Raw genomic sequence first — 14,472 nt, 5'->3', positions numbered from 1 at the left:
TGAGGATGACAGCTTTGCAGTAGAGGCGAAAGTCTGGGATTGTGATGCCTCCCGTTTTGGTTTTCTTCTTCAATATGACTTTGGCTATTCGGGGTCTTTTGTGGTTCCATACGAATTTGAGAATAGTTTGTTCTAGCTTTGAGAAGAATGTTGGTGCAATTTTGATGGGGATTGCATCGAATGTGTAGATTGCTTTGGGTAGTAATGACATTTTCACAATGTTTATTCTTCCGATTCATGACCAGGGAATGTTTTTCCATTTCTTGGTGTCTTCTTCAATCTCTTTCATAAGTTTACAATAGTTTTCATCATATAGGTCTTTTACATCCTTGGTTAGGTTTACTGCTAGGCATTTTATGGTTTTTCGTGCAATCATGAGTGGGATCAGTTTCTTGATTTCTCTTTCCGCTGCTCCTGGGATTCTTGTATATGGTGTCACTGGGAGACACAGAATTGGAGAAGGTGGGTTTCCCTGCAGGATGTGCTCAGTGTGACCCACGGGAAGCCAAGAGGACATGGCCATTGTTCAGCTAGAGGGGCCGCTGTGAAGCTCGGGGCCGTTGTGGGTTCAGCCATCGGTCTTGGCAGACGTGAAATCACCCTGGAGGGTGGCAAACTGAGAGGAGAGGTGGTCCCAGACACCCTGAGGGGCAGCAGCACAGAAGGATGGGCAGGGGAGAGAAGCTTGTGAAGATGTGACCAGGGTAGTCGTCGTCAAAATGCAGCGGGGAACGAGTGTGTGAGTAGCAGGAGCGATGGGCGGGGTGAAGTGCTGTGGAGAGGCTGGGTGAGAGGGGCCCGGGGTCCCCGGAAGGTGGCACCAGTAGCATTCTTGTTAAGAGCAGTGTTCCAGCATGTGGGACTGGGGCTTAGCCACTGGGGTTCAGGACAGTGGAAAGGGAGAAAAGGAACAGGTATCATAGGAAACCCACTTGGTCAAGTGACAAGGACAGGTTGTGACATCACAGCACATTTTGGTGTAACCCGCCAGCAGACTGTGCAGTCACTAAGGCGTAACGAAGAAGGACTTTAAGACAGGTGGTGGCACACAGGGGGACGTCAGGAGAGCACGTTGCTGCAAAATAAAGAAATCTGGAGAAGTTGCATCAGCGCTGGAATTGCGTATTTGCATGGTGGGCGATCTTAATTTCCTCCCACATTTTTGTTTTTTAACCAAGACCATGATTTTTGTGATTCAGAAGTTTTAAAATTAAAAATCACTATTCGAAGACTATTAATGGAGCCTTTCTTCTGTTTCTTAAATCAGTTGGGAGGGCCTTGAGCATATTAAAATGGCAAGGATGGGATGGGACACTGTAGGTTCATAGAAGGGGACAGCTGACGATGGAGCAGGGTCAAGGGAAGGAAGGAGGGAGAGGGATCCAGGGCACGTGGGGAGGGATCAACTTTTGACCCTGGGAGGGAAGGAAGAGGTGGTCGCAGATGCCTGCTGGGGGGTTTCCTGGTGGAGTTTCCCGGGATGAGAGGAGGCAGGTTTGTGGTTTGAAGGCAGGAAGGAGGTGGGGTCCCAGGTGTGAGGCCTGGTGTGTCCAGCCCGAGGCCTGTGCAGACGTGGGGCACGCTGTCCCTCACTGTGGCTTTGGGTCCTCTCCCCCCCACCCCCACTCTGACCCTGTCTTTCCTCCCCCCTCCCCCTCTGCTGCCCCTCCCCTCCCCCTCTTCTCCTTCCGTCCCTCCCTACCTCTCTTCCTCCCTCACCTGTTCCCCTCCTCCGGGCCCTCCCCCCTCCCCGCCAGCCCTGAAGCTGTCTCCACAGCTCTGGCCTTATAGGCTGAGAGCCTCGCTCCACCCCCAGTCCTTACTTCTGTCTGGGGCCTCTGCTCCCTTCTGAGGCGCACGTGAAGAAGCTGTGCGCACACTCCCTCATCTCCTTGCTCGTGAGCTTGCTCTAGTCCATACCTCGTCCCTAGCACTCCCCTGGGGATGTCCTCTTTGAGGACCCCAGGGACCTCTGTGTCATCAAGTCCCAGCAGACCCTTGGCCATCTTGCTCCACCCCTGGCCACCCTCTGTAGTGAACCATTTCCTCTCTTGGCTTCTGTGACCCCTCTGCCCAGGTCCCTTCCGGCCTCTCAGCCGTTCGGACGTTCTGTGAGTCTGCCCCAGCGCTCAGTCCTCTGTCCAGTGGTTTCTTTCTCTTCCCAAGCTGTGCCTGCTGGGGGAGCCTCAGAGTTCTCCTTGTTCCTCAGGCCGCCGGGTCTCCAGGTGCCCCGAGTCTCCCCCAGGCTTCAGGCCTGGTTATTTGGTGCTTGGCATTCCCACGTGGGTGCCCGCCTGGTGTCTCGTACTTGACGGCTGGGTAGGCGGACGTGCACCCGCGCCGTCACCGCCTCCCCCTCCTCTGGGCTCCCTCCGCACCCCTACTTCTTCCCACCTTAGGAAGGGGCACCCGTTGCTGAACCAGAAAAGTTTCCATCATCCTCATTTCTCTCCTTCCCTGTGTTAACATCCAGTTTGCTGGCAAGTTCGCCCTGTCGTTTCCCGTTCCACAACAATCCGTCACGGCTCTACTCCACTGCCACCAACCTTGTCTGAGCCACCGTGCCCTCCCTCTTGGACCCCTGCGGGAGCTTCCTGGCCCTGCCTTTCCTCCAGGCCACTCCCCACCGTGGAGCCAGACTGATCTTGGGAAGAGCACATCAGATCATTTCATTCCCTCCTTTAGATTTTCCTTCGCACTTGGAGTCAAATCCCAGCTCCTCGTGAGGCATCCACTCGCTGGGTATCGTTGCTTTCTGCCTGCCCCTCCGGCCTCGTCTCTGGTCGACTGTGCCTTGCAGTCGGGGCCGTGGGCACACTGACCGCCCCCCCCCCCCTTTTGCGCTTGGACTCCCCACGGCGTGCCTCCTTTCGGGGCCTTCGCACGGGCTTGTGCCTCTGTGTGGATGAGGCATGATGATTGTCATTCGTAGCTGCCTCCTTTTCTTTTCTCATGAATCCTGTGCGCTGAGTACAGTGGAGTGAAATCTGTTTGCTTTCTCCGTCTAGTGTGCATTTGGGGGATCTCCTCCTTGGCCGAGTGGGAGCTCCGAGCTGCTGACAGACGTGATGTTTTCCCGGGTGCTGTCGGTGGCCCGAAGACAGAGGACCGGCCGAGGATGGCAGAACTGGTCGTCGGGGAGAAGCGGCGTGTCAGCTGCCGAGGCGCATTCTGTCGCCCTGCCTGCCGAGGCGCAGGTGGTCATCTGTGGTGGTGGGATCATGGGCACGTCCGTGGCCTATCACCTCTCCAAGATGGGCTGGAAGGATATTGTCCTTCTGGAGCAGGGCAGGTGAGGACCAAACGGGGCACGGCTTGGGGCCATGTTGCACTAACTGCGTGGGTGCCCCTCTCCCCCTGTCCTGCCGGGAACCTGTCCTGGCAGTGGTAACCTAACTGTCGCTAAGTAGCACGAGAACAATCACAGAAAGGCGAAATCTCCCGTCCGTGGTTTTGCGATGCGTCATACCTGTGTTTTCGGGCTCTGAGCGAGGTGACGGATGCCGACAGGCCCCGTATCCGAAGAGGGTGGATTTTATTTGAGGGTCTGGGCACATCTTTCCATCCTGGTCCCTGTGTGGGGTCACCCGGCAACATAGAGCCCCGTGGCTCTGGAGCTCCCTCTATAGGCTGAAGTGAAATTGGCTACATCCTGTCTTCTTTCTGTGCCCTTTCTTTCCCTGCACTGAATGCACGTACTTTAGAGCCGTGCTAGAGTTCCAGACCAGATGCGAAGGTCCTACCGAGTTCCCGTGTGCCTCACGCCTGTGTGCACCGGTGACTGGCGTCTTAGGTTGGGATTACTGTTGCAGATGACGAATCGGTATGGTGCCTTCTTACTGACTCAGGTTCATACCTTGTACAGCTTGTTTCACCTTCCCTTAAAGTCCTGTTTGCTCTATTGCCTGCCAGGAATTGAGTGACATTTAACAAACCTGTTGCAGTTATGTCTGAATCGGCAACGCATTTGCCCGATTCAGATTTAAAAACCGTAAGAGAGCGTTCAGGGAAAGTCTGCCTCTCATCCCTGACTTCTAGCTGGAAGTTTCCCTCGCTGGAGGCAAGTGAAGTTCTTAGTGTATATTTCCAGACACTCCCCACGTACATGGGCAAAGGTGAGGGTCAGTGTGTGCATGTGGACCTGGGTATTCACTTATTTTCTCTTTTTTTGTACAGGTTAGTAGCAAATTAAATAGTGTTCCTCCCATGCTGCTCTCATTAGGGTTGTCCATATTGCTGCAGAAGAGCATTCTCGTGCCTTGCTGTATGGCTGTGTAGTGTCCCGTTGTGTAGGTGAAGGCCAACATTTGGAACCCCTCTCCTGTCAGGGTATTTAGGTTGTTTCACACCTCTTTTACAGATATTACAGGCGATGCTGGCAATGAGGGTCTCTGCACTAGTTGCGTTCACAGATATGGGAGTCTCTCTAATAGCGTTTTGGGTCCATCCTGCAGGCTGGCTGCTGGCTCTACGAGGTTCTGTGCCGGCATCCTGAGCACCGCCAGGCACTTGACCATCGAGCAGAAGATGGCAGACTATTCCAACAAGCTCTACCACCAGTTAGAGCACGAAACAGGGATCCAAACAGGTAAGCAGGTGATCGGCCGTGTACTGGTCTGCCTGCGTCCCGGACTCCCTTACTCGGTACTGCATGTGGCCCAACACCAAGTCTGCCAGGGGATTCGGAGTTGAGGCTTGAGTTTTAGCCCGAGCTCTGCGCTCGTCGGGTCTTACCTTGGGCAAGTGCGTGAGCGTGTGGAGCCGTCTCTGGTTTCCCTGTCTGTCAGTTGAGGGCATTCAGTCATTATCCCAGACCCTGTCCGGATGCCATAATTCTCATGATGTGAGAGTGTTCCGGTGCCATTTCCTGTTTCGCGCTCTGAAGCACATAGTAAGCGGCAGCTCTGGCTCCTGAACGAGGAAGAGAAGGAAGTACTTACGTGCCGGTGCTCGCTGGTGAAATCGTAGCCTGAGCCCCTGAGCTTAAGGATGTTTGTGACTGAAAAGCGTAAGCGTGTGTTATCCCTTGTGCGTGTCATCAGGGGAAAGGAGCCCATGGAATCGTGAGCTGAGCACGACTGGAGCGAGGAGAAGAGGGGGTCCCGGCCCCGGGACGCAGGTCCGTCCGCTTGTTGCGAGGCGATGGGATAGCCGGAAGCCCAGCCCAGGTTGAGCCTGTGTCACGGCTGCTGAAACCGTTTGGTGGGCACGGGAATCGTCCTGAGCGAGTAGCCGGGCCCAGTGGCTCGTGTAGCTCAGGGCTGCTCTTATGAAGACCTGCGGGACTCAGATCGCAGAGAGTTCAGGACTCCTCCTGACAGGACGGTAGCTCAGTCTGTGTGCCAGCTGAGGTGGCCATGCCACGTGGCCACACGGCAAGCACAGCCTGTGGTTCACTTTGCTGCCTAACCAGAAACTATGTGGCATGTGGCACAGTTTTCCCTGGGGAAGGTCAGAGTATAATTATTAGACATTTTGATGACAGACTGAGGTTTTGTAGCATTTCCCTTTCATGTAATTCACGGTCTGACGAAGCGTGACCTTGTCTGTCAATCCTGGATTAGGATGCGTGTCCTGTAACTAGATTGGGCAGATGTGGGAGTGGAGAGGGGAGATGCCAGGAGAGCAGCTGCAGGCAGGCAGGAGGAGGCTGTACGTGTTCGGGCACATGAGCAGGGTGCCCCGGCCGGCCCTGCGCAGGCACAGTGCTGAGGGTGGGCGCCTCGCCTGCCCCGCCCGGGTCCCTGCCCAGCAGATGAGCCCGACCCCTGTGGTGCCCCGCTCTTGGCCAGCCTGCCTTGGAGCGGGAGGCCTCTCGAGTGAAGGCGGTGCCTGCAGGGCCTGCCGCCGCGAGGTCTCTGGCTGTGTTCGGGAAGGTGCCGGCTACGCGCAGGACAGGCCGGGAGAGTCCCTCTGGGTTGGATTTCAGTTGATGGCAGCCGGTACCTGAATCGGGTGTTTGCCAGACATGGAGTCAGATTAGGGTCCACGTATCGGGCCGGCACCAGGACTGCTGACTTCCGGTCCGCTGGTTCAGTTCCTCGTGCTTTGCCGCGCCTTGCGTCACTCCCCTGGTTGGGTGCTAGAGGAATCCGGTCCTAGGCCGCTCTTCTGTAAGTAAGGTGGTCTCACCTGAGTTCTGGGTCACCATCTGAAACCCTTATTAGGTCTGGTATCCCCTTGATGCTTGTGGGACAGTGAGGAAGTCAGGCAAGGGAGAGTCCACGGGTCAGCCTCCGTCCGTCACCCCCCAGGGCGGTGCAGCGGTGGTGCAGTGAAGGGTGACCTGGGGTCCCGCGATGGAAAATTGTGTTAGCCGGCAGAGCGCACAGGTGTGCGCTGCCTGGATTGCTGCCAGTCAGTGGGCTGCTTTTGAGACATTAAATGAAGACAAGTGACCCGTGTGCAACCTGGACTTCACGATAAGATCCTACATGCTAATCCTCTAACGCAGTTTGTTTACGTGGGCTGTGTGTTCACTACTAAATAGTCTGACACATAAGTACTTCACGCAGTGCTCATTCCAGACCGTTTAGCCCATGTGGATCTTGTCTCTCCAAAGTTTGCCTTACCTTTTGTCCGTGCCGTTTATTTAACAGTTTCTCGTACGCTCTTTGTCCCGTCTTTTGTACTGGGAGTTATTTCTCCCCTCTGTTCTACTCTTGTTCCTCAAATACAGGAATGTTGTTTTTGGGGTTTTTTTCATTTTTTTGAAACGTTTATTAATTTTTGAGAGACGGAGCACAAGCAGGGGAGGAGCAGAGAGAGAGAGTGAGACACAGATTCTGAAGCAGGCTCCAGGCTCTGAGCCGTCAGCACAGAGCCCGATGTGGGGTTTGAACCCATTTACTGTGAGATCACGACCTGAGCCAAAGTCGGAACTTAACTGACTGAGCCACCCAGGCGCCCTCAGAAACATTCTTTTTTTTTTTTCACTTTTTTTTTTAATGTTTTATTTATTTTTGATATAGAGAGAGGCAGAGCATGAGAGGGGGAGGGGCAGAGAGAGAAGGAGACACGGAACCGGAAGCAGGCTCCAGGCTCTGAGCTAGCTGTCAGCACAGAGCCCGACGCGGGGCTCGAACCCACGAGCATGAGATCTGACCTGAGCCGAAGTTGGAGGCTTAACCGACTGAGCCACGCAGGCGCTCCCCCCAGAAACATTCTTAATGATAGTTCAGTGAACGTGTTTCATGAGCGCTCTCTGAATCAACTCATGTAAATAAGTCTGCTTCTCTCTTTATATCTGCAGAGGCAGGTGCCATAATACGTCCTGGTTTGTGTATTCCTTTTTCCATTACCTTGTGTTTATAGTTTCGTGTTGTTTTTAAAACATCTCTTAATGTTTATTTTTGAGAGCGACAGGTAGAACATGAGTGGGGAATGAGCAGAGAGAGAGGGGAGACACAGAATCGAAAGCAGGCTCCAGGCTCTGAGCTGTCAGCACAGAACCCGACACGGGGTTCAAACCCACGAACTGCGAGATCATGACCTGAGCCGAAGTTAGACACTTAACCAACTGAGCCACCCAGGCGCCCCCATAGTTCTCTCTCTCTCTCTCTCTCTCTCTCTCTCTGTCTCTGTCTCTTTTTGTGTTACAAATAATGATGCAGTAAAGGTCCTTGTCAGTGTATCTTTGTTTTCTCTCGCAATTTGTAATAGATAGATTTCTCAAAGGTGGATGATTTGAGCAAAAAGTGTGTGTATTTTAAACTCTGCTAGGTAGTGCCAGGTCATCCTCCAAAAGGGCCACCCTCTCCCATCCATGTTTGAGAGCACTTTCATCTTTATAGTCTCTCAACACTGCGTATTATTTTTTGTATTCTTTCGTTGTTAAGTAATCCGTATGCCTACCATGGGGCTCCAGCTCATGAGCCTGAGATCAAGAGTCGCCAGCTCTGCCCACCGAGCCAGCCAGGCATCCAACATTGGGTATTATCTTCCCTTTTGCTAATCGGAGAGATGGAAGAAGTCATCAGATTTTAATCTGCATCTCTTTCATTTAAACATTATTTGGTGGGTTAATTGGCTATTTATATTTCCTTTCTAACTTGTCTTTTAATGTTAGATGTGTACTTTCTTTGCGTACTGAAGGTAAAGTTCTATTTTGCGACTTTGAACCTGTGACAGTAAATTTTGTGTCAGAAAACTCTAGACCAAACTTTTAGAAGTCCTCGGTGGGAAAACAGTGGACCGTTGATCTTGTTAACAGGTGAGATGTTGTCATCACAGCCGGTTCTGCTTGGAGGAGCACAATCTGATCTCACGTGTGGGACACGATGCGTTGTGTAGCCTTGTACACGACGGCACTCTCCTCCGTGTGGGAGCTTTGGTAGGACGTAGGCAGTGACGGCGGAGCCCTTTGTCTGCAGTGAGATCAGAGTGTGATGAGCTGGCGACTTACCGGCCAGGATCGCTGCACTGGTGTGCTGTGGCTACCGTTTTTATGTTTTATTTAAAAATCGTTTAATGTTTGTTTACTTTTGAGAGAGAGAGAGAGAGAGAGAGAGAGAGAGGGAGAGAGAGAGAGAGGGAGGGAGGAGAGCGAGCATGAGCAGGGGAGGGGGGGGGAGAGGGGGACAGGATCTGAAGCAGGCTCTGCTCGTGACCTGAGCCAAAGTCGGACGCTTAACCGACTGAGCCCCCGGGGCTCCCCTAGCTACACTTTCTGAAAATGAGTCTCTGAAATTTCAGATCTCCGAACTTAGACATTCTCGTCATGCCAGGGAAGGGCATATTTATCTGATGGCTTCAAAAGAGATGAGGAAAATGTTTAAAGGGTCCTCCTGGACTGCCTTTTTAAAAGATAGCCGAGGGGCTCCTGGGCGGCTCGGCCAGTTAAGCATTTGACTTCCGTGCAGGCCGTGATCTCACAGTTTGTGGGTTCAAGCTCTGCATCAGGCTCTGTGCTGACAGCTCAGAGCCTGGAGCCTACTCGGATCCTGTGTCCCCTGCTCATGCGGGGGGGGGGGGGGGGGGGGGGGGGGGGGGGGGGGGGGGGGGGGGGGGGGGGGGGGGGGGGGGGGGGGGGGGGGGGGGGTGTGTGTGTGTGTGTCTCTCAGTAAACATTTTAAAAAACTAATAAAAGTAATACAAGGCAGCTGATGGATTCGGTTGTTTTCATCATTAGAACTGAGAGTCATTGCACGTTAGGGGGGTCGCCCCTGACCCAAGGCGTGATCGTGGGTGTGTCCGGTATGTTGACTGCAAAGAGCAGGAATCGATTCTGGCCAGCTTGGGCAAAAGGAGTTTGTGGGAAGGCCTTCGGAGCCAGTCGAGTTGGCAGGAGGCTGCCTGCAGCTGGAGCAGACTGCGTGGAGGCCAGGCCGTGGGGAACGCACAGCAGGGAGCCCCTCAGCTGAAACCGGGCCAGTCTGGCCGGGACGCTGCTGCTCCCAGGATGCCTGGCCTCCAGCCATTTACCTGCTGGCTCCAGACCCACTATCCCAGAGGCTCTGATTGGCTGGGCTTCGGCCATGTGCCCGCTGGCTGTGCTGGGGAAGGAGAGGGTGGGTCTAGCTCCTGGACACCCAGGTTGTGGGTGGCCTGCATCGAGGGCCACAGTCCCACCTCAGCCACGAGGAGAGAGCCTAGAAAGACCAAAGAAAGAGATGGGTTCTGGGGTACATTCCTCTCCAAAAGGCTTTGTAGCAACAGTTATGTCTCATGTTGACTTTAAGAGTGATTATTTAAAGGGGCGCCTGAGTGGCTCAGTCAGTTAAGCGTCTTGACTTTGACTCAGGTCTCCATCTCGCAGTCTGTGAGTTCTAGCCCTGTGTCGGGCTCTGCGCTGACAGCTCGGAGCCGGGAGCCTGCTTCAGATTCTGTGTCTCCCTTTCTCTCAGCTCCCCCACCGCTCGCACTCGTCTCTCTCAAAAATACACCTTAAAAAAAAGAATAGAGTGATTATTTAAGATGTACGTTAAAGTCCTACTCGCTCCTCCCCAAGCCCCAGTTGAGGATGTTGGGATGGGGCAGTGCCAGGGCTCCTCATGGGTGTTCCAACCTTGACCTAGCGGGCTGGCCCCCCCCCCCCCCCCCCCCCCCCCCCCGCCCCCCGGCCCCTGCAGCTGGCCTGGTCTGCTCAGCCTGGGCTGGTTTTCCTTCCAGGTTACATAAGGACGGGCTCCATCTTTCTGGCCCAAACTCAGGACCGGCTCATCTCCCTGAAGCGCATCAACTCCAGGCTCAAGTACGTATGAGGCTGGAAGCCTGTCCTGACACTCCTGTCCGACTGACCTCTGCCAGAGGGCCATGCATGTCATTGTCCCCTTGTGTTCTGCGGCAGTGTCATAGGCATCCCTTCTGAGATCATCTCCCCCAAGAAAGTGGCTGAGCTTCACCCTCTCCTCAACGTGCACGACCTGGTGGGGGCCATGCATGTCCCTGAGGATGCGGTGGTGTCCTCTGCTGACGTGGCTCTTGCCCTGGCAAGTGCCGCCTCCCAAAATGGTAAGCAGGTTTCTGGGTGAGGAGGAAAGAGGTCACGTAGGAAGGTTTCTCCCAGCCGGCAGGGACACCAGCTCGGCTTCCGTTTTTGACCGCTGGCTCTCAGAATGTTCGTTTGAATATACTATCTGTTAATAAATGCTTTTCCTCACGGCCACGTTTTTCTTATTGAAGTTCCAAGGAACTGCTTTTTAGCAATGACCGTAAGTTCAGTCTTACAGGAATTCCCCTCCCACAGAAGGTGAGAGGCGCCAAGGGCAGAAGGCAGGGCGGGGACTGAATCCGAAAGCTAGTCGCGTCCCGAGGCTGGGACAGATGCGGGAAGACTGAGCGGTGTCCTTGGTGTTCTGCACTTTGGATGAGCTGATTCGTGGTGTGGGTGGGTTAGGATTTAAGATGCCTTCTTTAAATGTGTTCTCCCCTCCCCCTCTTATGATTCCTAGAACTGAATTGTGTACTCAAGTCACCTGCTGTTTTCATTCTTGGAAGAGGCCCATTGACACAGTCCCAAGATGTGGTTCCTGGGAGTTTTTGTGTGTTTCAGTTAAAGCGTTGACCTGGTTTTTTCAGCATTTAGAATCTGCTTTTTCAAAAAGCAGGGTTTAGAATCTGCTGCAGCGGCCTTAATCCTGGGCCGTCTGAAGACAGATGCACTCCTCTTTCTTTACCTTGGAACAGGTGTGCAGATCTATGACCGGACAAGCGTGCTTCATGTGATGGTCAAAAAAGGCCAAGTAACCGGCGTGGAGACCGATAAAGGACAGATCGAGTGCCAGTATTTTGTCAACTGTGCTGGTCAGGTAGGTTAGCAACAGCAGCGGGTCACTGCTCTAACTTACCAGTCACTGCCGGGATTGTGGGTGTGGAGACGTGAGGTTAATACTGTGAGGGGCTAAGCACCCGCCAGGGACCACCTGTTCCTTGTGTGGACTGCAAGCCCCAGAGTCCCTGTGCCCTCCATCCGAAGCCTGTAGCTGGTCCTCAAGGAAAAGCACCATAGCGACCCTTTCCTCCCTCCAGCCTGGGTTAATCGGTGCTCCCCTGGCCAGGAAGGCCGCAAACGGGGGTGGGCATTGACACATGCTTGGTGTTGGGGCTTTGTGTGGTGTTTCGTTTCATTCTACAACCTCGCACATGAGTATTAGGCTGTTTTTTGTGTCAGGAGCATGGATTCAGAAGAGCACTAAGCTGCTTCTACTTCTAAGGCAGATTGGTCTATTGCCTTCTACTTGACAATGTTCCGGTGACCTCCATGGACGTTTTGCCTCATGAGGGTCACATATGATGGTATTTGGGGTTTGTGGTCGAGGCCAGGCATTTTGTTAGAAGGGCCTCATTTGCCGCTCCATGAGCTCTTGAGCCTGTCGTTCTTTGGTCTAGGAATAGTGGTTATGGTTTAAAAAGTGTGATGTTGCTCCCCACCGTGTAACTGAGCCAAAGCAGGCTGCAGCGTGGCTTCCCGCACCAGGCGTTGGGACGAGAGCACACGTAGGCCACTTGAGATTAAACTCTTTTTCAAGCGGCTGAACTTGCTCATTTGTCTTTCTGTTCCTCTTCCCACCCACAAATGGATCTGTCCGTCGGTAGTGGGCATACGAGCTGGGTCTGTCCAACGAGGAGCCGGTTAGTATCCCATTACATGCCTGCGAACACTTCTACCTCCTGACTCGCCCCTGGGAGACCCCTCTGCAGAGCAACACACCAAGTGAGGACTTACGCTTTGTCTTTCATCTTCTTTCCTTGCCACTGTTCTGTCCTCTAAAAAAGGAAGACTTTCTGCTAAGGACAGACGGTGCTTGAAAGGGTCTTGTCTTTTCCGAAGCATGTTGCGGGGAGGCGGACCCGATTGACTTCTCTGTAAGAAATCTTTATGAAAGGATGGATAAAACGGGCATTCCTCTGAAGCCGTTTCTTGGCTGGTTGGTTTTGTAAGCTAATTGCAGTCCCCAACAGAGGTCCAAACTGAGAATATTTGTAATATAACCTGGAGTTTTGGACTCGAATGGCGCATGTTGTAGAGAGCTTATAGGTGAGCTGGAGTCCGGTTGCTCAGTGACCCCGAGCACCCCAGGAGAGGGCTTGACCTCACGTGGAAGGTCTCCACCCCTAGAAGGGGCTCGCGGTACCCCCTTTCTGCTAGGGCCTCACGGTCCCTGCGGCAGGTCCATAGTTCGGTTGTGAGGACTAGACAGAGCTTGTAGGGAACTGAGCAGGTCGGGGACAGAGAAATAGTCTCCACTGTTATCTGAGAGGGAGGATCCTCCCCCATGACCTCGAAAGTTCTGTGTTCCCTGGATGCTCTTCACTAATAGAGCCAACAGGTGTTTCTGTTCTGCCTTTTCTGTCCATTTAGAAAGCTGGTGTACCTCTAAACCTTGTTTTTCCCTTCTCCCTCCCCCGCACCTTGTCATTTCTCTTCCTCAGCTATTGTGGATGCTGATGGGAGAATTTATATCCGCAACTGGCAGGGCGGCATCCTGTCTGGGGGCTTTGAGAAGAACCCGAAGCCAATATTCACCGAGGGCAAGAACCAGCTGGAGATTCAGAATCTGCAGGAAGACTGGGATCACTTTGGTGTGCGAGCTACAGGATAACTATAATGCCCTGTGTTTGTCTAAGATGCTATCGTTTGGAAAGCATTTTCAAGAAGAGTTTCTCCTTTGATCTTTGTAACGGCCCCATGAGGTGCTTCCAGAGGGCCATCCACTGTGGTCACTGGGTCATGGATTCAGGGGACAGAAATCTTGGTTAGGGGACCTCAGGCTTAATACTTAACTTAAAACCATTGCTGAAGTTCTAGGCTAGGAGGAAACCTTTTTCCTAGGACTGCCTGTAAGACTGAAGACATGTTTAGAAAGCAGAATTGTTTTGTCAATGTGGACTTTTACTTGGTTTTGGTTTTTATTGAAGAGTTGACCCACAATACCATAATCGTTTCAGGTGTGCAACGTAGTGATCTGATATTTATATTCTCAGTTCTGTAATAATTTTACTTACTGGATAGTTAATATAGCCCCATGTTTCCAAATTCAAACGATAAGAAACCATCTATAATGAGTTTGCCTCTCAACCCTTGATGGACCTTTTAAAAAAGAAACTTTTTATTCTAGGGCGTTTTAGACTTTCAGAAGTGGAGAGAATAGGCGACAGAACCTTCTGTGGACCCACCAGCCCGCTCTAGTCTGGTTTCGTCCCTTACCCTGTCCCAGATGACGGACTCACTTTCAAAAAGGCCAACCACGTCCTGTCTTTTGCAGCTGTTCCACATGAGGAAATCCTTGCGTTTACCGCATGTCTCCCCTCTGGTGTCACCGAGGAGCTCTCCACACAGAGTGATCCCGTGGAGATCTTATCTGTGGTCACATGTATTGTGTGTCCTCCCATAGCTCCTGGCCTTTCTAAAGAAGTGTCTTTTTTCCACTCTTTCTGCTTTGTAGGGGTGCCCTAGTTCCACCGTGGTTTCTGCTTTCTGATCACGGGCCCATTTGGCTCTTCTGAGAAAACCTCTCTGAGGCAATTTTCTGAAAGGAGAGGGAGTAGGAGAGTATAAGAAGTTGGAAGTCTGAATTCCCTAAAGCTGAGGACTCTTATTTGGGTTTGTTTTTATGCCTCAGAGCCCCTGCTGAGTTCCCTCCTGCGTCGGATGCCGGAACTGGAGACTCTGGAGATCATGAAGTTGGTCAACTGCCCCGAGACCTTCACCCCAGACATGAGGTGCATCATGGGCGAGTCTCCGGCCGTGCAGGGCTACTTCGTCCTGGCGGGAATGAACTCTGCTGGCCTGTCGTTTGGAGGAGGGGCTGGAAGGTAAGTCTTTCTTGCTTAGGCTCTGCTTCCTTGAGTTACTTGTTACTAACCCGGGTGTAATGTGTGCATATAATCTGGTGTGTTAACAGTGAGGAGGAGATACACCTCATTTGAGAGTTGTCCCCTTCAGAGCAATCCCCGTGGGATAGTCTAGCAATGTCCCTGTGCACAGGGTTTTGGGAGCTCTCTTGTTGGAGTTAGCCTCGGAGCCTGTGG

At 52.9% G+C, this 14,472-nt stretch overlaps 1 protein-coding gene across 3 annotated transcripts in view; it reads left to right on the top strand.

Moving 5' to 3' along the window:
* PDPR (pyruvate dehydrogenase phosphatase regulatory subunit) overlaps positions 1–14,472 on the top strand; it is a 42,128-nt gene that overhangs the window by 2,464 nt on the left and 25,192 nt on the right. For 2 of the 3 annotated variants that reach the window (XM_029924110.1, XM_029924111.1), the window contains 8 exons: positions 3,009–3,292; positions 4,455–4,588; positions 10,111–10,192; positions 10,289–10,452; positions 11,128–11,249; positions 12,037–12,154; positions 12,874–13,023; positions 14,064–14,256. In XM_029924110.1, coding sequence (XP_029779970.1) covers positions 3,069–3,292; positions 4,455–4,588; positions 10,111–10,192; positions 10,289–10,452; positions 11,128–11,249; positions 12,037–12,154; positions 12,874–13,023; positions 14,064–14,256 — 1,187 coding nt within the window. In that variant the 5' untranslated portion in view covers positions 3,009–3,068. Of the gene's footprint in view, positions 1–3,008; positions 3,293–4,454; positions 4,589–10,110; positions 10,193–10,288; positions 10,453–11,127; positions 11,250–12,036; positions 12,155–12,873; positions 13,026–14,063; positions 14,257–14,472 lie in introns of those variants that run through there. The other variant, XM_029924112.1, reaches the window with a different exon arrangement.

Source organism: Suricata suricatta, chromosome 16 (assembly GCF_006229205.1).
Source record: "Suricata suricatta isolate VVHF042 chromosome 16, meerkat_22Aug2017_6uvM2_HiC, whole genome shotgun sequence".
Classification (NCBI taxonomy): domain Eukaryota; kingdom Metazoa; phylum Chordata; class Mammalia; order Carnivora; family Herpestidae; genus Suricata; species Suricata suricatta.
Note: the sequence above shows the minus strand (reverse complement) of the source record. Positions and strands in the feature narration are given on the sequence as shown.